This window comes from Penicillium pulvis (genome assembly GCF_028828015.1).
Source record: "Penicillium pulvis strain IBT 33274 chromosome Unknown scaffold_8_segment0_segment0, whole genome shotgun sequence".
In the NCBI taxonomy this organism is placed as follows: domain Eukaryota; kingdom Fungi; phylum Ascomycota; class Eurotiomycetes; order Eurotiales; family Aspergillaceae; genus Penicillium; species Penicillium pulvis.
This window is the reverse complement of record NW_026643080.1, coordinates 6,969,605-6,992,901: the sequence shown is the minus strand read 5'-3', so window position 1 is coordinate 6,992,901 and position 23,297 is coordinate 6,969,605. Positions and strand designations below refer to the sequence as shown.

Genomic DNA, 23,297 nt, shown 5'->3' with positions numbered 1-23,297 from the left:
ATGGAACGAGTACGCATCAGAAGCTGTACAATAAGTCATCTAATATCCGGCAGGGCTGCGCTCCGAGTCATTGACGCCGTGCAGGCCTGCACCCAGGTTCTGCGTGCACTCGACAGTCCAGCTCTTGGGAGTGAACTTATCAACAATGTTCTTGAAGGCATCCAGGGTGCAGAAAGTTTCATCTCCGGGGAGGTGATTCTCGGGCTTAGCTGCGCAACCGGGGATGGTCACGGGCTGGTCATTGTAGCGGATACGAACGTAGTGCTTGCGAAAGGCCTCGCGGGCTTCATCTGGGAAAGAATCGAGGGGTGCACGCGCGGTCGCGGACGGCGCAAGCTTCTCTTCCACGGACTTAGCATGGCCGAACAACGATGAGAAGATACCCTTCTTAGAGACAATCGCCGGGTTGGAAAATTCCTCAAGGACAGTGCCTGCATCAGCACGACTGCTGGGAGCTTGAGAGAAAAGCTCAACAGCAATAGATGAGGTGAAAGGCGGCCATGCACCATCCTGGAAACCTCCAACACTGGACAGGATCGCTGCAAGCGTGGTGTCGTGGCATCCGCTCATCGCGAACTTGATAGCCTTGCCAGTCTCCGGATTACCAGACCCAGAAGCAGAAGTGCTGCTGTGCCAACCGCCGTCCACAGCGGTGCTGACCATGCGATCAACAACGTCACCCATCAAACCGCCAATGCCCAGCTTGCGGTACTCGACGCTCTCGTTGTAGCCAGCAAACCACTCCTCTACCGCAATGCGGTCCAGGACAGCACGTGCCTTCTTGTCGTAAAACTCAGAGGGAAGTCTGGTTTCCGGTCCATGTGCATCACTAGCATTAATTGTGTCCATAATACCAGACAGACGGGGATGGGCATCAACAGCGACCTTTGGCGAGGACTCGGGCATGTACTTGGACCATAGTCGGTTTAGATAGTCCATTTGCTCGGAGTCGTTCCCTGTAATAATGAATTAGATGTGACAACTAAAAAATCGGAAATTGATATCTTACATCGGGCAGCCGCACGGTCAGCGAAGAGGCGAGCCAGCTGGCGGAAACGTCGGCAGTTACCCTCATTAGGGAACAGAGTCTCCTCGTTCACAGGACGAGCGACAATCACCGGCGGTGGGAAGTTCTGTGTGCGGGCGCTGGTAGGGTACATTCCCCAGAATGCTTGCTGCATAGATTCCAAAGCACGGGGAATTGATGTAGCCCGCAGGTACATATCCTCGGTATCTTCCTTGATCTTAGGCATGAATCCAAGCTGGTCAACATATAGATGGCGCAAGCGCTGACCGAGGGCATAGGTCGTCTCGCGGCCCTTGTCTGTAAGTTCACCGTGCTGGCTTTGAAAGTGTTAGCCACGTCCGACATACACCAGCACATTGATAACTAACCAAATCGTTTCAAGGTTACCGCCCGGACCCGCCGCAACCCTAGCCTCGTCATTGTCACCAAAGGTCTCAATCTTCCGGCGCCATTGGAACCCGTCCCAACTGGAGAGGTCACTCTTGCTCGCCGCAATCTGAACCATATTCCGCGCAACATTGCAATACGGCCAGTCTATCGCCGGGGTTAGTCTATCGGTAATTGGGGACGAGGAGGTAGAAGGATAAGCTACATGGACTCAAGCCTGTCTTCACAGTAAATTAGCAACCAATCAAGAGCTCAAAGTGCTAGGCAGGGAGATCTTACATTTTGGAAACGCGAAGAAACAGGCGTACGTTCACCTAGAGGAATTCAGAATCGCGCCGACAGGTGCAGGTATATAAGCTCTTACCATGACGGAGGAACTGCCGGGGAGATTAGCTGATTAGCTACTGCATTCTAATATTGCAAATCCGCTGACTTACCACCTGAACCAGTTGTAGCTTCAATGCTTTCGGATAGAGCCGTTCCAGCTCCTCCGGGGAGTACGGCTCACGCGGGATGAGAGTCGTCATTGCTGGCGACGGGGGGTGAGTCGAAACGTTGAACCTCTTGGGGTGCAAGATGACATCTGTCGGTGGGGCGGTGAGAGGGGGTCATACCAATCACCGGTGAGGGGATCTATATAAAGAATGAGTGGCAGACAATCCACGATATAACTTACGGCATTATGAGATGCTCTAGGAGTAAATAGATTTGGGTTCCAGTAGTCTCTATGCAGCCTGGCCTTCAATACACAAGTCGGGCCATGTTATTGTTATGCCGAGGTTAGCCGATTGTACGTATACTCCGCAGTGGCCCTATCCGGGCACCCCAACCTGGGCAGCGTGATTTATGCCACGTAGCTCTCTGTTGAATATCTAGCAAAACAACAGCAACTTTCTATGCGTTCTATAGTACATATATAACTAGGTATCACGTATTGTCTTACAATAGTAATGAATTTGGTCCGTGGAGTGGGTCAACTGGTTAATCTTTATGCACTTATAACTGGTAATGGGTATGTACAAGGCTTTTTAGCAAGACTTCATTCCTCAAAGTCACTGGTCTCCCACCCGCTTTCGCTTTCACTAGCACTGAAAAGGGAGTGTGCGGGCTTCTTCTGCTCTTCGGGCTCATCGACAACAGCAGTAGCAGCGACCACAGCGGCAGCACCAGCAGCAGCCTTCTTATTGCCGCCGAACTTCTTCTTGTTTTTAGCTTTGCGAGCCTCCTCCATCTCTTGCGCCTTTTGCTTCAAGAAAGCAGACTTTTCAGCAGAGTGACGCTCCATAACCTCGATGAGTTTTTCCAGAGCTGGGGCATAGGCCTGCGCGAGAGCAAGATCCCGAACCTTAATGCGCATATAGTCCATAGCTGCAGCAACAGGAGTGTTCTCACGGGGAATTTGAGTCTCGCTGCGAGGGAGAGGAGGCCGTGATTTGGAAGGGAATCGGATGTCATCAAGGAGTCTGGCACCAAACTCGTGAGTAGCCGGTTCATCTTCTGGATCATCGAATGGAATATCGGCACTACTATTTAACTTCTTCTTCGCAGCGGCCGCAGCTTGCTTGGTCGACGAGATGTCGTCGTGGGCCATAGTGCCAGCCTTTTGGTCCACGTGGGCAATCTTTTGGTACCGTTGGCTGAAATGCGTGAGGAGAATGGAACGAGCTCCCATGCGGCGGCCAACCTCAATTGCCTCGCCCGCAGTGGAATGGCGTTTCGCGAGAGCAGATCCCACCATGTCGTCCTGGAAGGTAGCCTCGTGAATGAGAACGGTGGAATCACGACCAATAGAAGCAAACTTGTCTGACGGTCTGCAGTCACCAGAGTAAGAGACCTTGAAACCGTCGGGGAATACAAGAGACATGGCAAGGGCGCCACGGCAATGCTTTACGTGAGTAGTTAGAAGGTCAGTAAGACCGGTGGAGGACTTGAGAAGGGGTGTAAAAGGCGACGATTCATCATTGAAATCGAGGATCGTCTTGCCTGGCGCATCCCGACCGAATGGTGGCCCGCCGTTCTGAGTATGCCGGTATGTAAACTTAGTGGCAATGGAGTTTTGGGAAGCTTCGGGGTGCGCACTGAGAGGAAGCACTTTATCGAAGCCGAAATTCTCGACTGAAGCATACTCCTCCAGCCAGGTAATCATCATTTCGTCGGAAGCCAAGCACAGGCGCTTTTCTTGCAGGATTTTTGTAAGGTCGGTTTCAGGGTAGGCTGCTGGTTTAGCATCAGGCCCATAATTCACATGGTACCATGCCTTGATGACGGAGGCAGTGCCCAAATGGTGATCAGCATGCAAGTGACTGATCCAGATCATGCGAAGATTTTGGAAAATCTCTCGCAGCTTCTCGGGCTCGAACACTCGTTCTAGTTGACCCAGAGTGTTCTCGCCGCAGTCCAGGAGGTAGTACCCAGAGCTGGGAGCATACACCAAGGTTGCAGAGACATTGCGATACTTTGAAGGAGCAGATGAACCCGTGCCAAGGGCAGTAATTTCAGCATCTCCACCAGGGAGATCCTTTCGAATGGATTCTAGATGTTGCTGAAATTTGGGTTTCGCAACACGATTGCGAATAACTGACATCCGCTGCTCGACGGCCTTGGGAATCTGGAAAATTGTCTTGGCTGTGTTCAAATGAGGAATAACCTCATCCTTGTTCAGTTTGAATTGTGGCTCCATATCGATAATAAGGCCTGGATCAAGGCGCTTGAATGAAGAATCCTGGAGCGCAGCAGGCTTAGTAGCCGGTTTGGGAATCAAAGCTCTGTTCTGTGGAAGAGTCACGTTGTCGTGGACGGGAATGGAGTAGCTGTCGCCCTTCAGCCGGGCCAGTCGTACAGCAGCTTCACCGGTGCTTGCAAGAGCCAAGTAGTTCGGGCAGTAGTCCGTACTGGACACAGTGTGCTCGCAGTGAGGCATGCTCGCCACAAACTCTCGGATCTTAGGGTGATCACCAACGCCTGGGCCCAATATCCAGACAAAAGATGTAAGTTCGGTAGTAACTGCGGGAGATTTCCATTCTGGTCGATTCACCAAGGACTCCACATAGTCAACGGAAGGCACATCCATGATGGCAAGACCCTTGCCCAGGCGGGTCGGGCCCAAAACCATATCTGGTGTGATTGTCTTGCCGTCTTCTGACTGGACGCTCTCTCCCTTTGTCAGAGCAGCAAAAGCCGGTCCTTTCGGCACTCGCAATTCCATCGCCTTGGCTGGCTCGAATTTACCACGAATATCATGGTTGCGAACAATATAGCAGAGTGCATCGCTTGAAGGGGAAGTGGGCGGCAAGCTCTCCACTTTCGCGCCTGGCCAGGGTTGCCTGACGAATACTTTGATATCAGGCAACGGCAACTCCTCGCCTGGCTTCGGGCCATTGTAGGGCTCCATGTCCTTTGTCACCGGGTTGCGCACAAACATCGCAGCAGGCATTTTGACCTCGGCTAATGGGGTTTCAACCAATGCGTCCATTTTCCAGGTGGAGTTGAACATATCCGTTACAACCGACTGCCGCACCATAGTATCAGCAGCGCGCTGATCGAGCCCAGTTTTAGGTTCCGCAGATTCTTGGAATTCATCCAAGCTTCGCTTCCGCGGACTCTTTGGCCTTGTCTGAGTGGGCATGTCGAAAGTAGTGGGCGACTTCGGTCTGATTGGCAATGCCCAGACCTTAATGTTTGCGTCAGACCATGTAGGCTTTTCAAAAGGATCCTCCGCTTCGTTACGGGTCTGCTTTGCAACGGATTCGGTGTCGTATTCTTTCGTAAAAACAGGGGTTCCTTTTCTGAACACAAATCGTCGGGCAGTGGCCAAAGTGTGCGTTAAGTTTGTTGTACCATGGAGAGTCAAATGACTTTTCTGTATGGTCAGATCTTCCGCCACAGGGCCCGAGACGACACCGTCCTTGTGTTTCGGAAGAGACTGGTTAGCCGCTCGCCGGGCGGCCTTCTTACGGTTTTCCTCCTCTGCAGCCGCATTTCCAGACGCAATGGCATCTGCAAGTGTCAAAATGATACCAATCAGGCCGCCGGTGTTGGCCCACTCTGTTCTTCCTGTAATGAAAACATCACTCAAGGAGGCAATTTTGACTCCACGTTCTGTGCATGCGCGCTGTGTGCCCTCCGACAATTGACCAAAGAAGTATCGCTTATCGGGATAATGCAGGGAGAGGGCCGTGCCGGGTGTGTCGGCGGTCGGAGTTGTGATGACTTCGTAGTAGACCTTCATTGGTTTGGATTGCACCGTATCAGGCGGGAGGGTTTCTGAGGTGGGGTCTATGAACTTTCGATTGCACAGCACGTATTTTGTAGCTCCACTAGCGTCGGTCGTGGGAAGAAGGGAGAACTTTTCTAGTGTTGCCCTCGGCCTTCGTGGTCGGACTTGGATACTTGTGGGAGTCTGAGTGCTTGTGGGAGCTTGGGTACTGGAGACTTTGGGAGTGGGTACGTCGTTATTCACAGAGCGAACATTGGCTAAGCGTCTTAAGCCGGAAGTTGAACGATGGTAACCGGGGATTCGATGTTGGGCGCGGGGAGTGGCACCAAAAACAAGGAACGGAGAGCTTGCGGTTCGCAGGTATGCGCGGGCGAATGCGCCTGGAGAAGCGGTAAAGCGAGGACCGCGGGCGCAGAGGGAAGCCAACTTGACTGTTGAATGTGAGAAGAGGAGAACAGGTCCACGACAAATTAATGTGGTGAGGTTGAAGAATGAATCATGAAAGCCGAACTTTTTTTTTAATCGATTTTGCGTCACGGGAGCGTATCAGCACTATCAACGCAGAGCCGCCCCGATAACAGAACCAAGATTCACTTGACTCATTACCAATTAAGCATAAGTATTACAGAATATAAGGTTACATCCAGAGTTCAGTCAACCGGTTCGGTCCAAAATGCTACGATCTCATCTACAGCAGGAATTCAATTATCCTCCAACAGCGCAGTTCGTGTCGTTTTTCCATGCAATAGTAGCATACTTGGGAATGAAACTATTCGTCGTAAAACTCGTCGGAAGGTAGATTTGAGTGTCGTTCGTCGTATAGTTAGTGGTCGGGTGTGCAGCATTCAACGCAGCAATGATAGGCCCAGCAAGAAAGTCCGAGAAAATCACGTCCGTGGTATTTGGTTCACTGCTGTTGGGGAACGCAGCGGTAGCTTGAATATAATACGGCTGGTCATAAGCAGGGATTTCAGAGTGTGGACTATCATCCCCATCATCTCCAAGATCATCGCAGGTGGTGTATCCAGGGGTGAGCGCTGTCTCGTCAAGTACACGACGGTATAGGGTTTTCGGTTTGACAAGGTCGGTTGTTCCGTTCAGGCTATGGAATGAGGGGTTTTCGCACTCGTCATAACCGAGCATTTGACTTGATATCATGTCCACGGACATTGATCGTTTGGAATTTGCGTTTGCTTTTGCTTTTGCTTCAGTTATGCCGTCGAGGACTTTAGAGGCAAGGGAATAGGGGACGTCGGGGATGTATTTGAAGGTAGACGTATAAGGGCAGACAATGTAGGAATCATCCACGGTGAAGGGACCTTGGACAAGGTCGTATCGAATGGCTCCTTGATTCACAATGATCATTCTCGACTTGTTCTCACGATCCGGATTAATCACAGTAGCCGCAGCGGCCTTTTGCACCAAAGTATAGATATTGCCCTCATCACCATAGGGTTTGCACGAAATGCAATATGATCGTGGCGCACAACCGTAGACAAATGTCAAATTGAGGCTATTTCGGTCATCTGTGATCCCTTGTGTGACTTGGAGCCCCTTCGCGGTGTTAAACTTGTTTTGGGACCCAACCGCGTGATAGGCGAAAGTGAGTCGATTCCAATCCAACCACCGACGGGTTAATTTCAGATCGAATTCTTTAGTTTGAGGGCAAGATGTATTGTCCGCTCGAATTATGCTACCTTCGTTGACAAGAGCATCCTTAACTTCAGTGCCTGCCGTTTTTTGGCCTGAATGCGATTCTATACCATCCAAGGAGACCCAGCCCACAGTATCGCAGTATTTGCCCGATTCTATAGCCGAGGACATATTGTCGTAAATGTGAAAGTCACGGCGGTGCGTGTGGCCTCCGAATCCCTGCACAGGAATTTCAGGACGCTGTGACCGGAGAGTCTGCATGATAAGAGGGAATGAGCTTTCGGATTTGGGGATTCCAGGCTTCACAGGATTGTGTCCAATGAGCACGAAAAGATCTATATCCGTTCGATTGATGGCATTCTTAAACCAGTCTTCCTCTATCATGTTTGCCGCTGGCTGGATTCTGGTCATGGCTTTGTCGTTGTTTGTCAAATCCAGGATCACTCCAAATGCCATAATACGTAGACCATGTGTCGTCTTGAAATATCGGAATCTGTTGGCCATTGGCGCCCATTCCTTTGTGCTCGGAGTGCCTTGCTGGCAATTGGTACAAATGTCAACATTACTTGCAAGGTACTTGTCACCATAAACCTTGGTGAAATTGTTGAATGTCTCGTACGCCACTTCGGCGACGCCCAGCTCGTGATTTCCCGGGGTAAGAAGGTCGTAGTCAATATTTTCAAAGATGGGATTCGTAACTTTGCCGTTGGGATCGGTTGCATCGCTGAGGCCATTCCCATCATGCAAATCCCCTGCACACAGTCGATGTTAGTAACAGTCAGAGGCACTTGTATGACTAGGAGTTGACGCACCAGTATCAATTAGCAGAAGATCAAGCTTGTCGTCTGTCGCTTTGTCTCGCATGTGCTTTACAAAGGACACAAAGTCACCCCAGTCTGCACCGTAGTTTCCCTCCTTGATATGTCCTTCCAGCCATCCATGGGAGTCGCTAGTGTGGATAAAATTGATTTGCCCTCAATTGAGAGGTCCTCTTGGCTCTGTTGTCGCGTTGACAGCTCCAGGCTGCATGCGACGCGTAAATCGAGGATAAGCTGCTGGCTCTTCTTCTCCATCGCAAGAGGAACAGGCAGACACCGCAGATATGGCAAGTGCAAGTCCAAGGAAAAGGGACAATGCCGGCATGGTTGTGAGGCTGGATGCCAGTGAAATTGCGCACTTTGTCGCTATAGTATATACAGTTGACAGTATTTAAATAGAGTAGAGCCGTAATCCTTAGTTTACATTCTAAGGTGCATTCTCAACGCATGTCCTCTGATAAGGTTAACACTTTGCGGATCTACCCCCAGCAAGTAAGATTCTTTGCTGGTAATACCTAATAGTCTCATGGAATGTGGTCTGCTACAGTAAAGTAATGCTGAATATGAGACCCCCAATGCCCGGATTCCAGAACTACTTTATAGCATTGCGGTATCATAGTGTCTTCGGAATGCTCCTTTCTAGACTGCTGTGCGCTGGTATTTTACATGGCCCGATCTACAGCAGGATGCTATACATAATCGGCGCAGTACATTGTTATGCAGCACGTCGCGCCTCCATGATGGTGTAACAGAAATTCACCCTTGCATCACGGGGTGGGGCTGGTAAACAGAGCTCTATCCTCTTCAATTTTTGACGGGATAAGACAATCATCAAAGTCATGGCATGTTGTACATGACTAGGAGTATACCTGTGCAACACATCTCCAACCCACAACTAGAAGAATATTTCTTACCAAAGGAGCGCGATAATTGAACACCACAAAATCAGTTGAACACCACTCTTTCTATATCCGGTATGGTGCAGTAATTGTAATTCAGAAAAATCGCTATCTCAAGTATTCAAGTACATTACATCACCTCGCTTAATTCACGTCAATAAACGACATGACGCCTCATTAGAGTCATAATATAAGTAATAAAAGGTAGCTTAATTAGTCTAACTCTTTAATCACCTTCACATTCCAGCCTAGTCTACAGAGTAACATGAATAAGTAGGTACTTGGATATGTACTCAATAATATTACTTTCTGAATTTTGAACATTGTACTACTTTGAATGCCGTCTGTGAGGGTGCTCAACTAATTTTGTGGTGTTCAATTGGAAAGCTCCTTACCAAAATGTGTGGAGAGAATCCTTGATATGGAAGGAAATAAACCGAATATCTGCAATCCTCAAACATTGTACAACGCATCTCTCTCACGTGCATTGATCATCTCCACAGCAATACCTCACCCGGTTCGGTTCTGCAGCCCAAGTAACGTGATTTCAACTGTCAGTTCTCTGACGTGTCTAGTTGTGGAACTTCCCACCCCTGGATGATGCAGATTAGCCAATCTACTCTGTATCATGGGTCGCACAAGGGTACTTTTGTGAAAGCGCCTGCATCAGGCTGCATGGTTCCCCATATGAGGTAAAACATCAGCCTATCGTCTTATATTTCCCCCAGAGCCTCGACCAATCCAGAGCATGGCTTTCCAATGTTGCAGATCCTCGTGGCCAGCTGAAAGCCTTACCAACCAGTGGTGGGGAGCTTTGCAGTTGTTGAGATCATTAGTCGAACCCGTGCACTGATCGTGCGCAAATCCACAGCTGAAGCGAAGCGATGCGGTGCCTCATTTAGCCAGTCCACCTTCCCCACGTTTTGTTGGAATCCCCTGTTTGACATTCAGTCTGTTGTGAACTACTCTATCGCTTGCAATGACATCGAAAATTCCCCAACCACCTGGTGTTCCCTTAGTAGGGAACGTCCTGGATGTTAATCCCAACGAAACCTGGGGGTCTCTGATCAAGCTCTCAGAGAAATACGGTATGTAATCTCCATGCATTGGAAGATGCTCTAAATAATGAATCTCTCAGGTCCAATCTTCAAGATAACCGTCCTGGGTAAACAACTTTACTTCATCAGCAATGTTGCACTACTAGATGAGATATGCGACGAGAAGCGATTCCGAAAATGCGTTACTGGCCCAGTTGTGGAGATGCGACAGCTCGCCAACAACTGCCTTTTCACTGCCTACGACAACGAAAGTATATGGGGCGTGAGCCACCGCATCATGGCTCCTTACGTTACTGGAGCAGCAGCGGACAGATGCTACAGCGACATGGCCAACGTGATTCCGGACCTTACCAAGAAATGGGCCTCGGGTTCCCACAAGACGGTACTATTTACCAGTGATCTCGATCGTTTGTTGATGACATCAGTTATGCAATGCTTCTTCAACCAGCGAATCGATATCCTCGAAGGACCTGAGCATCCTCTCATCCACGCCTGGGAGTCTATCACATGGGAAGCAATGAAGCGACCTACCCGACCAATGATCGTAAATTGGCTGTTGTATGAGCGAGGCTTTAAGGATAATATCAAGTACATGCGCGATTATGCAGCTGAGATCATCAAGAGCCGGAAGGAGAATCCCACACAGGTTCGCGATGACCTTCTGAACGGCTTGCTTCATAATTCCGATCCGCAAACCGGTGAAAAGCTTACTGATACCCAAGTCATCGATGAGGTAGTGACCATGTTCATCGGTGCCGCCACCTCGGCTAATCTTGTCGCTTTCGCTTTATACTATTTGATCAAGAACCCCGAGAAGATCACCAAGGCGAGAGCAGAGATTGACTCAATTGTCGGTCCAGATGAGCAGATTCAGCTTGAAGATTTCAAAAAGCTACAATACTGTGAGGCTATCATTAGAGAATCCCTTCGTCTTTCTGCCACAGCACCGGGCTTCAACATTGAACCCATCCCCAGGGCCACAGATGATAAAAGTCCAATTCTGCTCGCTGGGGGCAAGTACCAAATTCCATACAACCAAGCCATGATCGCCATTTTGCACACCGTGAACCGAGATCCCGAGGTCTTCGAAGACCCAGAGAAATTCAGCCCAGAGCGGGTCCTTGGCGAAAAATGGAACAACCTTCCTAAGGGAGCTAAGAGAAATTTTGGGAATGGTAAACGTGAATGCTACGGGAAGATGTGGGCGTGGCGTTGGTCCATTTTTACTCTTGCTAGCATTCTCAAGGATGTTGACTTTGGATTCGAGGATTCGAGTTACCAACTGACTTCCAATGGGGCTTTCAGTGTCAAGCCATTAAAGTTCAATGGTCTTGTGAGTCCTCGTCAGAGGTTCAGCTTATAAGCTGACATTGGTAACATTTGTGAAATACTGCGGTTATGCATGTTTCGTTGTTTTCTTAGCTGGCAAGTATTTGATGTTTCTTGCTGGACAATTGTAAAGAGTTTCGGACGCATGGTATGAATGGGTCAATGGATTCTGAATTAAAACATAGTGTATAGTGCAAGTTATCTAGCCTTTGTCATAGATTCGTAGGAATCCCAGCGCTTTGGCAAATCAAGCCCGAGTAATCTCGTCTTCCTCAATCCGACCCGAAACAGGTTGGGCGGGAGTCATCTCAACATCCCTTTCTTTCTCATCACTGACCTGCGGCACATTCTCGCCTCGATCCCGTCTCTCCCGATCAAGTTTCTTCCGAGTAATAAGACTCCACAGATAAGCCCCATTTACAACCTCATGCCCACCATCTTTCTTGATCCAAACATTTCCAAGGAAAGTAGTCAAGATGACAGATATCCACATAAACGGTATCATAGCAATAAATGCCCACATGATTCCTCGCTTCGGATTTGACTCGTCAGTTCCACTTTTATTAGTGAAAACCGTTGACATGATCGTCAATCCAACAAGACCACCAAATGGAAGAGCAAAGGAGACCACGCATGAGATCTGGGCCGTCATAGCTGGGAAATAGGCTAGACCGTGCAATGAGGCTGGATTCATGCGGCTACCGACACCGAAGCCCACAAGGGCCATCATACCGTAGATGACGTCTGTTTGAGCTTTTTTGACAGCCCAAGCTAGGACTGTGATTCCGACAGCCGAAGTGAGGCTACCGAGCATCAGAGTAGGGAGGGTTTGGCGAGGCCAGATGTTTGATGCAAACATAGCCAGGTAGCCACCAACTGTGAAAGAATATTAGTTTTGGGTCATAGACAGAAAAGCGCCGGGGTTTGACCTACCACCTAAGCCCGGTAAGAAGTATAGCAGGGATGTTCCAGCTTTACTTGAGCTGTTCCCTTCAACGAGAGCGAAGTAAAGGTCCATAAAGTACATGACAGCGAACATAGAAACTCCCATCGAGAAGTTGATAAGAAACAGTAAACCAATGTCACGTTGTGAAATCAGCTCCCATGGCATCATGGCCTTCTGGCGGGGTAAGACACGCGCCATAAAAGCACCCGGAACCATAAATCGCTCATAAACAACCCAGGCGACAGACAGAATAGCACCAATGACAATAGGAGCCAAGACTGCTGCAGAGCTCCAAGAGTAATTACCACCGGCCCATGTCAACGCCAAGATAAGGAGTCCAAATCCCCAAAGGAAAAGCAGCTGACCACCAATATCAATCGTCGCAATCCGGGCCATGAAGCGTCGAGCAACGGTAGAGAGATCCCTCCCTTCCAGCTGCGGAAGAGCCTGTGGACCTTGAAGATCTTTGCGAAGAATAAACACAACCAGGATCATAGCTGCAATGCCGATAGGTAGGTTAATGGCAAAGCACCACCGCCACGACGCAGTGGTCAAGTATCCACCGATCACAGGGCCTATACTGAACCCGATGCCTGACACCAGGGCAAAGATAGTCCAATTAACAGCGTACTCCGAGAGCGAGACACCATCTGCAAGAATGGTGCGGACAGAGATACTAACTCCTGCTGCACCGACACCCTGTAACGCACGACCGAAGAGAAGGACACCGAATGTAGAGGTTGGAGAGCCGGTGCAGATAGCTGAGCCAACGACCATAGTGAAGATGGCTGCTTGGAGAGTATTATGTCTGCCGAAGAGGTCTGAAAGTTGGGCCCAGAAAAAGAGGGATGCGGCGGAGGTCAAATTGAATGCTGAGATGATCCAATTCAATTGACTGACTTGGTCTATATTTGGTGCTTTGTTAGTCTCATTCCACCCCTGATTGCTTGTAAGGAACTTACGGAAATCTTCCGCAATATAGGGTAGTGCAGACGCAACGATGGTCGTATCTAGCGACTGAAGACAGAAAGGACCGAAGAGACCGAGGATCAATTTCCAGCGGTAGACACGTCTTTTCTTCGTTGCAGCTTTTTCTTCTGGTGAAGATTCTCCTTTCTCGGGTACTGTCTCGCTCAACTTGGGTGCTATCTTTGGCTCTGTCTTCAAGACAATCTCGTTAACACCAACAGGGGTTTCACTGTGCCCAGTTGTCTGTTGGAGCTGTTCCTCCAATTTCTTCCTCGCATTGCGTTTCTTGATTTTCTTATAGATCAAGTACATGATTGCGCTGAAAAGAGCAGATTTCCAAAGACCGATTTGAATGATGAGCCATGCAGATTTGCGAGCCAGCACATTCTTATATGTCCATTAAAACGTCCCGTACCAGACTTCAGGGTCACGAAAGCGCTGCCCCATTGGTGTATAGTGGAGTCTAGTGTCAAAGAGTGGAGTTCGGCCGTCGCGAAATCTGACCCAATTTAGTTTAGCGTTGAGAGCGCTAAGCCTTCAGCATTCTCGCACAGCTTACTATCCTGGGTAGCAATGATCATAAGGTTCCAATTTGTCGTATCCTTGAAGCTTACTAGTAATTCTAGGGTTATTTGCAGCCTGTAAACTGTGGTACCAGTAGGCAGCAATATGTCGAAGCCCAAGAAAGGCATAGAAACACCTTTATGTACTAAAATTCATACTCAAAGTAATATCGAATTTGAACCTCCGCTGCGTCCGTGCGATGGACTCGCTGACCCAAGTAATTTCCCGACTAAAGTTCTCGTTCCGTAACACAGCCACATTTTTCAGTGCAGGCTTACACCCGTATAATGGCGCTATTATAGCCAATAGACCTGCGCCGCCCATTTGAGGCTGACTGAGGTATTCGACAGACTGACATGTGTTCGTTACCATAGTGTATATTGTACTTGCAGCTTCTTGCGACCGGGGTAAAAAGATAAACGCGTCGAATGCGGCCATTTGGCTGTATGTTGCTGCAAGTTGGCGGTGCAACAGCATCATGCCTGACCAGTAAGTCACTAAGAATTGAGCGACGAGAAGCCCGGAGAAGTGGAATGAGACGGGGAATAATATCGGTTGTTCATAATTGTTAGGAGTATCATTGGACTCCAGTGCGGAGAGTTCGGGCCAGTATAGGGGACCGGAAATGGTTTGTTCAAATCCCTCATACAGAGCTTGTAGATCCGCATGAATCTTGAGGCATTCAAGATGAACTGCTTCAAGACCCGCTTGAAGAATAGTGCTGTTCTGGTGGGAATCTTGGAGTGCCTCGTCGAATTTAACATTCACACTCACTATGTCAGTAAGAAGATCCCACAGTTGATCGACGTGAGACTTGGGTGTTGTGCTCCAGGGTTTATCCATCCACTCAGGCTCTGAAACGAATGAAGGACGACGATGATCCAAGCTTCGGAGAATCTAAAACTCCCAATCAGCAATTCATCCAACCAACTATCAAGATGGATAAAGCCCACCGTCTGTATGCGCAAAGCCAAGAATAACGCATGCCCCAGCGGCGACTTACCACACGCCTTGGGGCCTCGCATTTTAAGAAGATTCACAGCACCCTTGTAATGGGTCCCAAAAGCATTCCCCGATCCCGGAGGCCCCTCACTAATCTCATAAAACGATAAGGCCATACAAGCCGCCAACGTCTCATCAGATAACCGGCTCAAGGGATTTCTCAATGCCTGCTGGAGCTGAGCAAGGCCATCAATGTATATAGAGCGGCTCCTTTGAACCAATTCCCGATCACCATGCATATGACCCACTCTAGCAGCGAAGAACGCCGTGGCAGACTTTTCTAGAGCCGGTGACTGAATTGTTCTTCCCTGAAGCAGGAGTAGCCAATTGCTCACCGAGTATTGGGGACGCGAATCCCATAGTTCTGCAGGCATGTGTCTGTTCAAGAAGATATAGTGAAACTGCTCTCGCAACACCACGTGGGTAGGGACTTGCATGCAGCTCAGACTAGGAGATGGAATGTGCTGCGGTAGGCTGACAACCCAAGTCACTGGGGCAGCCTTCCCAGTCTGCCGGGGCTCGACCCTACGCCACCTCCCTTGATGTGTGACAGAAGATTCTTCGAGGGCTGTTGTAATAGGCAGAACAACATTGTCCGAGAACACATAGCCTCGTCTTCGTTGATAGCCTGTACATAGGCGGTTGGAAGAGCGGCATTGCTTACACGGCACGGGGCCTTGGTCGCACTAGGATATTCGCATTAGCGCTGAGAATTGCGTGGTAGTGTGGAGATGCAACTCAACACACCTTTATTTTTCTTTGAAGGCATGTATTGCATGCTTTTGATCTACCTGGAACGCCGACCATGATTGTTGATCATGCGGGGTAATGATGTGCACAAGGGATCGTGGGTCTAACTCGTTGAGTAAAAGATATAAGCGCCCGGCATCAATGTTGAAACAGGCACTGTGCAGCCACTAGCAAGTCGGGATACGAGGCATTTGTCAAGTTCCATGTAGGTGATCAGCGGGGTGGGCGGGTAGGAAGATTCAAGCTTACAATGACTGGTGGGCCTGGACTAACCTTACCAGGTCAGTTTCGGCGAACCCAAGTGAGGAGATATAATATGCATTTTGATTCCAATTTGACGCCAGTAATGAATGACGTGACCTCGAGTACTAGGGCCCCCACGGCCTTCGACGACTACCATAACTCCGTTGCAGGTAGGCTCTGGTCCCAATGTGCACTGGTGCCTAATTTGTGACCAGGGTATAAATACGATATGGAACAATGATACTAGTTGTAAATTGAATCGATTTTGAGCTTATATCGCTGATCCTTCACATACGCCAAGTAAACCGCTACCAAATTTCCACCCAGAAAGCCCAACCCGGGAGATACACAATATGATGACAAGATATAGGCGCCGTAAAAACTCCCGAGGGACTGACCAGATCACTAATAGGAGAAGGCTAGAAATTGTAATGCGCGTGGGTGTCACGCCATGATGAGTAAAAAACGAAAATTGCCGGCAAAAAAAACACATATACATAGAAAAGGTGGGGGTAAAAAGATGGACGCTAATGGGGGAATCACTGGAGGTGGGACGTGACAAGAGACACCCGGTCAAAGGCGGCCTCGATGCTGGAGCAGAGAGAGTTGAAGCGGGCATGAGCGACGGCGGAAGCCTGGGCGGCATCCACAACAAGCTCGTAGTGGTGAACCGACTTCTCAGACTGCACACCCTCGAAAACAAGATCATCAGAAGGAGCAGAGGACACGGGGGAGTCAACAAAGAGAGCGAAGGCAGGGTCAGATTCGTCAATCTCGACATCAGGGTTGGCGACACCGATGTCAGACTTCTGGGTCACGGCATCACCCTCGGGGCGGTCGAAGACGGGAGCTTCATCCTTGGCAGACTCGGATGAACCCAGGGACGAGGACTTGCCGGAAAGGACTTCAGCATCGAAAGCAGGGCCCTCTGGAACCTCAAGAACAGCAAAAACGGGAGTGTTTCCGTAGTTCATGTCAATTCCTGAATTCCAGCCACTGTTAAGCATAGAGGCATCCATGCCCTGGTTGGGGACCATAACCATGTTGGGCTGGGGGTGTTGCTGCATCTGGAACTCCTGGGGGCGGGCAGCAGCGGCCTCCTTGGGGATGGGCGCTTGCTGGGGCTGCTGTTGAGGCTGCTGGGGTTGCTGGTGGGCCTGAACCTGAGGAGGAACAGTGTCGGGCATCTCGTTCAGGAAGTTGGCGAAGTGAGGCGATCCCAAAAGCATGCGAGCCAGGTCGTTCAAGCGGGCGTTCTCCTCGTAAAGAGCACGGTTTTGGAGGCGAGCTTCGTGGGCCTCATTGGTGCGAGCGGCGACTTCACTCTCAAGCTGACCAATGTACTCTGCAAGAAGGTTAGCTAAAATATTCTATGAGGATGGGCATTCTTTGTATACATACCCTTGCGACGGGAGCGGAAAGCGCGAGCGGAGACCTTGTTGCGCAACTGACGGCGCTCCTTGCTGCTCAGCTTCTTGCCCTCTTCGCTAGCCAGAAGGCGCTCATCCTCATCCATGTCGGCCTCATCCTTGCGGGCCTTGGCCATCTGGGGAAGACCAGACGAGGGGGAGGGAGAGACCTCACCAGCAGCGACGGCATTTGCGCGCATCTGCTGCAGGAGACGAGAAATGCGCTCCTCGACAACGGGGTCAGGGTTGCGGGCAACGCGGCTGGGCAAGGGAGTAGGGGCCTCCTCGACGCGGCGCTGCTGCATCTGGTGACGAACCATCTCATTGTGTTTCTGTTGCTGGGCTGCCTTGGCCATCGCAGCCTGCTGCTGATGCATACCAGGGTACATACGACCCACCTGCGTAGACGGACCAGCCTGAGCCAGCTCATGGCCTCCGAGAGCATTGGGGTCGACATATTGGCTCTTGTTGCCAGGATTCGTCGAGAAATAGTAAGGAGCGGAGTTGATGCCATCGGACTCGATGTCCATCTCAGATGGGTTTCGGGTCGGGGCAGCGTTGAAGTCGAAGGGAGCCTCCTCCCGCTTCATCTGAGTGTACATTTCTCCGCTCACCTGGAAGCCTGGGGTTCCGTTGTAGCTCATTGGGTGTGCGATTTGTTGGTTGTAGGTCATCGACAAGGCACCGGGGGGCAGACCAGTCTGCTGGCGGTGTTCTTCGTAGTGATGGCTCGGGGCTTGGAATGCGATTGGTGATTGTCCACTGGAAGCGAAGCTGGCGCTGCGGGCATCGCTGGCGGTGAAATCTGTGCTTGCGACCGAGGGTTGGCTGGCCAAGGCGACCTTAGGCCGGGCAGCGTCGGCGGAGGAGTAGGCGAGCTGGTCGAAGTTGATAAAGGAGTCGAGTTCTTGGTCGTAGCTAGTGGGCATGGTCGGCATGGGAGAAGCGGTGGAGTGTATCGGGTGCTCAGCGAGGGTCGCCATGGTGGTATATGTTGTGGCCCTAGTCTTATTCTTTTTTCCCCTTCGGCTAAGATCGTAGAAATGGGAATAGATTGCGTAGGATGGGGAAGTAAAGCGGAGTATTTAAATGGATTTAACGAAAGAAAACGAGTGAAAGTCTAGAAGGGGGGTTCGATCATAAAAGATAAAAGGTGTTTGGGTCGATGGAGAAGGGGGGATTGGATCAATGAACAGGGGAAAAGGGAGCGATCCGGAATAGCAGGCAAAGGCTTGCGCGTCCTTATGGCTGACTCAGCGGGGCCTTGGATTTGAGGCTTATGATTGGTCAGATATAGCCTAGCGCTGAAACGGTTGTTGTTTACTCCGCTGCGGTATCCAAGCCATGGTTCATGGCAATATTCTTTTTTGAATTAATCTTGATATTTTTCTTTTTTCTTTTGTTCTTGGTCCAACTCTATTCACTATTCTAGCCCATGATTTGCCATCTTGTTGCCTCTATTTCGTTCACTGGTGGTACTATGAGTCCATGAGCCCCCGACCCGCCCTAGGTAATCAGCCCCGAATCCCCTGCCGACTGTAGCGAGTGGGGGGGGGGGGGGGGGAAACCTACTACTCAAGCACCTATGATTGGCCCTTCATAAAAAAATAAATTATTTTTGGGTCGGTACCAAGGCATGGCCCTCGATTAACATGAGTCGTTGGATACTTGGAAAATGCCAGTCAAATCTCATGACGCCGGTGGCTGTGCTCCCAATGTTTATTGCCCTATCCTCGCCGCAATCGACCTGGCATTCTTCGCGTTGTTGACACATAGGCGGTCATACACAATATTGTAAGAATTAAGAGAAGAAGAAAAAAACTCGAAATGAATCAGATCTAAAAGCGCCACGTACATAAAACAAGAAATCGATAATAAATAGATTAAAATAAAAAGATCGCCGGGAGCAAGGCTACCCGTCCTGAAATGGTCTAGACAAGCCCGGTCTAGTAACAAAACAGCCAACGGGGCTCGGAATAGTTTAGTGGGCTGCTGATGGGCATCCGGAGGCTTGATTCCACTTTTTATTTTCCTACGATGGACCATGAAGCATAATTAAGATAGCGTGACGAATAGCGCCTCCTAGAGACCCCTTTTACAACCTAGTTTCTCATAGGGTATACTCGATACCATTGCGTTTCTACTATATGGGCATCTAATACACTTTCCAAGCTTTTTCGTTTTTCATCCAGACACTCTGTGCCCCATGGCCCGAATATGTTTCACATTGTACATCGAACTAATGCGCAGTCGAGTGGCCAGAACTATACAGTCTTCGGAAGACAAGATCCCGGTTGCCGTTGTCTCGAAAAAGAACCAGCAATAAGGTTTTTTTCTTCTTCTAGAAGCGAGAGCGGAGACAACGGGTTACAGTGGAAAACTGGTGATCGGACCAAAATTGGCGACCATGATTGGGCCGGAGGACTTCCGTGGGTTCGCGATTATGGAGATGAATACCCCAAGCGGATAGCTCGGCCGAGCTCAATGTGAGCACATTAACATTAACTCTCGATCTCCGAGATTTCCTCTTTTTGAGCGATCACCCTAAGTACCTCCTTATTTTACTCCGTCCGAGTCCGCCAAATAGGTCTCACAAAACTCAACTGTCATTTCTGGTTCAGATTCAAATATGTGGGTTGCGGTATCACAGTCTGGCACGGATGAAATCATAGCCGCGCGGCCTTCAGTGGATCACGGACCGAGAAACTTTGTTCTCTGCAGTCGGCCGGCATCAGCCCCTTTTCGAGGAAAGATCACCTAGGGCTGAGGTTCCCGTTAACGTACGAAACCGAGAACGTGTGAACTGGAGGCTGAGCCTGACGAAAGTCTGCGCCTCACGGACTCGACCCGACCCGTGCTACGTATATGTGCACCAAAAATAAAACTGGTCTGCTGGTTACAATAACATTCCCCGTGGCGCGGTAAGGCGTCAATAATTCAGACGATCATTGATTACTCTAAATACTTTGTTTGACTTTTGAGGGGGGGCCTTCCTTTCCCTTGTCTAGCCCGAAGATCTAAAGAATGGTTCAGAGGGCGACTTCCCCTGAGCCACTGCCGAACGTCGGTAGATGGTCTTGGCGATAGCTTGGCCCCGATATGTGGCACGGTAGGGCTTTTGCCTCTCTTGGTAGCACATTTTGCTCTCGGGATACCATGCCGTTAGCACACGTTGCAACGGTACACCTTTAGTGTTCATTATGCACCCCCACCCGAGATCACTAACTAGACCGGATGCTCTCCGTGGTCTAGGTTTTTTCAAACCATGTTCATTCCATGGCTGCACATGACCCCCTACAAATCTGGCCAAATTCGAAACCCGCACGGCGCCCGGCAATGGCCCAGCTCTGGAATGCCCAGAGGCCCATTGACCCTGTGCTTGATCTTGGTTGTCTGACGACGACTCTGCACGCCCCGCTGGCCCTGATCAGCCGGCTTTTCCAGACGTCCCCATAGACCCTTGAGCGAGTCCACTTTGAGATCGAAGATGGCCTCGATGCGCTGGATGTTTGGTTCTCTGACGAAAACTTTGAATTACTTCAGTCTAGATCGGAGGGCCTGGTGAAAGCTCAGGAACTGTTTGATTGCGTTCCGCATATTGATCGACTTTCCGACTTCTAGATCTATCTGCCGTCTATGAAATAGATCACCCAGCCTTGTGAGAAGAAAAATCTTGGTTGTCCCGTGTGGATAATAGACTTTCTGGACTCACTAGTCTCGACCGACTAGCAAGGACTTTCAGACTAGGGATTTTCACTCACAGATTCCATTCTCAACTGCCGGACCCACAAACTGAAAACACGCGAACAGATCATCCACGTGGGTCGCGTAAAGCCTACAGCGCGAAGAGAAGAATTTTGAAGCTACGGCCATATGGTCATGAGACGATCCTTCAATGCACGTCCATGTTCTATTGAGCTACTGCTTTCTGTCAATAAGTTGGCTGGTGGGTATGGGGATCAATAATAGATGGCGGATTTATGATTGTCACACTAGTGGATATAACTATGCATAGTAGAGGCGTGCCTGGTATTTTCGGGTCTTAATGACGGATGAAGACACCAGTCGATGATCTTGAGCACTATATGCCTCGGCCAATACCCGAGCAGGTTTTTTCTTTGTTCGAAAACGAGTCTCGAATCCATCTTTGAGAGCCCGGCCCAGCAAATTCCTCTCACCATTGTTTTGTTCCTCATAGAACATCCAGATTTTTGTCTCTGTGTCCCCGTTCCAACTCACATGTAGAGACGTCCCGTTCGATTCCTCAAAGGCGACGAGAGCAGGCTCCTCATCGGGAAGAGCATGCCAATCAAACTTGAAGGCACGATAATTTTCAGAACCAGGTCCGAGTCTCCCCGAGTCCAGCTTGGAAAAGAAGATCGTGGTTCCGTCCGGCTTATGCTCAGACATTGCCCCCTCGTATCCCCAGTTGATAAATGCATTGCCGTTAGGCAACAGTTGTAGATTACCTTGTGATCGAACAGAGAGATCACCAGGGGCCCGGAAGCTGGCGATCAGCCTCGCAGTGCGCCTCTTCTTATCTAGCTCAACGATCTTCCCTGCACTATAATCACGAGTCTTGAGATCAGGGCCGCCCATAAGATTTTCATGTGCCGAGTTATCAAAAAAAGAAACAATCTCCTTGGATCCCTTTGTCTCGTAATGCAGATATCTATGATGCATTCGGGTGTCGTGTTGCCAGCAGAAGTCCACTCCTTCCTCAAGAGAGAAATCAGAATTCTTCCCACCTAGCTGCCAGATAATATTCCCAGTATCACCGTCTATTTTGAAGATAGTACACATACTCCGCGCAGAAAGCAAGTACGTGTTCGTCTTCGGGTCCACATCAAACGCATTCATATAAAAGTAATGCCAGGCTTGACTCGAGTTCACGCCGAGTCCAGCATTCCCACTTTCCAGCGTCAAATTAGTCCCAGCAGGATCAACATGATCAAGCGAGCTCCACTCCCAGAGCACTCGATTTGAATTTGTATCAACCTTTTGGATCTTATTATCAAGGATCCATGACTGGGTTTCCGACGTTGCACCATAAGGAGTCAAGTCACGGATCTCAGGATCAAAAACCGTAAAGACGGCTGAATGATTATCGAAAAAGAGAAACTCATGCTGATCTGCAAGAGAATGTCCTCCGCCCTTGATCTCCTTCAGCAGGCGGTACCTATTATCAAAGATTGACGTGTGGCCGTGTCCGTGTCCCATGGGTGAGTTGTGCGAGCCTTCGAAGATGCCCAACACCTGTTGGCCTCGGTATGTATGAACTTGGAAGTTCTCGCTTCGTGGGCCAACGTAACCAAAGCCTGACCACACTAATGCACCTTTTTCAGTGAATATATAGGGACCGCTTTGAGCGGGCCCATGGCCAGTATCATCGGCGTAGGTGCTTTCCGGCGTATAGAAGATCAGGCCCTCGGCAGTATCATTTGTCGCAGGGATCGTGATGTTCAAGACTGGGACTGCAAGGTCAGGCCTAGACTTGTAAGCCAGATTTGCGCCCGTGTAGCTTGTCAAAAGAAACGTCGCCAGCAAGCAAAGGAGTTTCATATCAGCCAACTGGTTGATGTTATAATATTCACTGGACGTGATTTACCACAACCTTGTCTGGAAGCTGTATCCAAGTCTAGCTCTGGGAATTCGCCTGTTTTATATCGTAGATTTTCCTCACGGAATCCTTTTGCCTGGGTATCGGCGAGTTCCGCATTAAATGCGAGCAATATTGGGGTTGGGGACTGACGATCATCTGTGTTTGGTAGCCACAACCGAAGTACCCATGGGCTAAGAAACACCTGAGCCTGAAAAATGTCTACGATACGAAAGAGGAAAGCTGTGGCGAGACATCGAGATGCAGAAAGGCTGGTCAGGGGGTCAGGTATCTAGGTTCATCGTAAGTAACACCTGGGCATTGTTCTGGAGAGTTAGTTCGTGAAGGTTGTGCAGCAATATATATCCAGTTGGTTCTGAGGTCATCTACAAAGCCCACTAAGATCCGAAATATACTTCGCATTTCAT

The 23,297-nt window shown here is 49.6% G+C and overlaps 9 protein-coding genes across 9 annotated transcripts; 1 reads left to right on the top strand and 8 right to left on the bottom strand.

Moving 5' to 3' along the window:
• Positions 1-39: 39 nt before the first annotated feature.
• On the bottom strand, positions 40-2,076 carry N7503_012059 (putative acid phosphatase; the record flags this gene model as incomplete). The annotated part of the gene is made up of 7 exons (XM_057071605.1): positions 1,852-2,076; positions 1,779-1,791; positions 1,694-1,728; positions 1,620-1,635; positions 1,396-1,561; positions 1,010-1,344; positions 40-956 (listed from the first exon to the last, which is right to left on the bottom strand). Exons 1-7 carry the CDS (start codon positions 1,939-1,941, stop codon positions 40-42), a joined length of 1,572 nt encoding a protein of 523 aa, XP_056918216.1. The 5' UTR covers positions 1,942-2,076.
• A 377-nt stretch (positions 2,077-2,453) lies between these two features.
• N7503_012058 (ribonuclease Z) lies at positions 2,454-5,642 on the bottom strand (the record flags this gene model as incomplete). The annotated part of the gene is made up of 1 exon (XM_057071604.1): positions 2,454-5,642. One exon carries the CDS (start codon positions 5,640-5,642, stop codon positions 2,454-2,456), a length of 3,189 nt encoding a protein of 1,062 aa, XP_056918215.1.
• Positions 5,643-6,335: 693 nt separating this feature from the next.
• N7503_012057 (Ser/Thr protein phosphatase family protein) lies at positions 6,336-8,147 on the bottom strand (the record flags this gene model as incomplete). Its single annotated transcript, XM_057071603.1, has 2 exons — positions 6,336-8,035; positions 8,096-8,147. 2 exons carry the CDS (start codon positions 8,145-8,147, stop codon positions 6,336-6,338), a joined length of 1,752 nt encoding a protein of 583 aa, XP_056918214.1.
• Positions 8,148-9,979: 1,832 nt separating this feature from the next.
• On the top strand, positions 9,980-11,421 carry N7503_012056 (uncharacterized protein; the record flags this gene model as incomplete). The annotated part of the gene is made up of 2 exons (XM_057071602.1): positions 9,980-10,088; positions 10,139-11,421. 2 exons carry the CDS (start codon positions 9,980-9,982, stop codon positions 11,419-11,421), a joined length of 1,392 nt encoding a protein of 463 aa, XP_056918213.1.
• Positions 11,422-11,634: 213 nt separating this feature from the next.
• Positions 11,635-13,614, bottom strand: mfs56 (uncharacterized protein; the record flags this gene model as incomplete). The annotated part of the gene is made up of 3 exons (XM_057071601.1): positions 11,635-12,263; positions 12,321-13,238; positions 13,296-13,614. The coding sequence occupies 3 exons, from the start codon at positions 13,612-13,614 to the stop codon at positions 11,635-11,637; spliced, it is 1,866 nt and encodes a 621-aa protein (XP_056918212.1).
• A 390-nt stretch (positions 13,615-14,004) lies between these two features.
• On the bottom strand, positions 14,005-15,675 carry N7503_012054 (Zn(II)2Cys6 transcription factor; the record flags this gene model as incomplete). The annotated part of the gene is made up of 3 exons (XM_057071600.1): positions 14,005-14,763; positions 14,820-15,554; positions 15,616-15,675. 3 exons carry the CDS (start codon positions 15,673-15,675, stop codon positions 14,005-14,007), a joined length of 1,554 nt encoding a protein of 517 aa, XP_056918211.1.
• A 725-nt stretch (positions 15,676-16,400) lies between these two features.
• N7503_012053 (bZIP transcription factor) lies at positions 16,401-18,467 on the bottom strand (the record flags this gene model as incomplete). Its single annotated transcript, XM_057071599.1, has 2 exons — positions 17,263-18,467; positions 16,401-17,206 (listed from the first exon to the last, which is right to left on the bottom strand). Exons 1-2 carry the CDS (start codon positions 18,251-18,253, stop codon positions 16,401-16,403), a joined length of 1,797 nt encoding a protein of 598 aa, XP_056918210.1. The 5' UTR covers positions 18,254-18,467.
• A 2,097-nt stretch (positions 18,468-20,564) lies between these two features.
• On the bottom strand, positions 20,565-20,867 carry N7503_012052 (uncharacterized protein; the record flags this gene model as incomplete). The annotated part of the gene is made up of 2 exons (XM_057071598.1): positions 20,565-20,787; positions 20,809-20,867. The coding sequence occupies 2 exons, from the start codon at positions 20,865-20,867 to the stop codon at positions 20,565-20,567; spliced, it is 282 nt and encodes a 93-aa protein (XP_056918209.1).
• Positions 20,868-21,275: 408 nt separating this feature from the next.
• On the bottom strand, positions 21,276-22,832 carry N7503_012051 (uncharacterized protein; the record flags this gene model as incomplete). The annotated part of the gene is made up of 1 exon (XM_057071597.1): positions 21,276-22,832. One exon carries the CDS (start codon positions 22,830-22,832, stop codon positions 21,276-21,278), a length of 1,557 nt encoding a protein of 518 aa, XP_056918208.1.
• Positions 22,833-23,297: the final 465 nt, after the last annotated feature.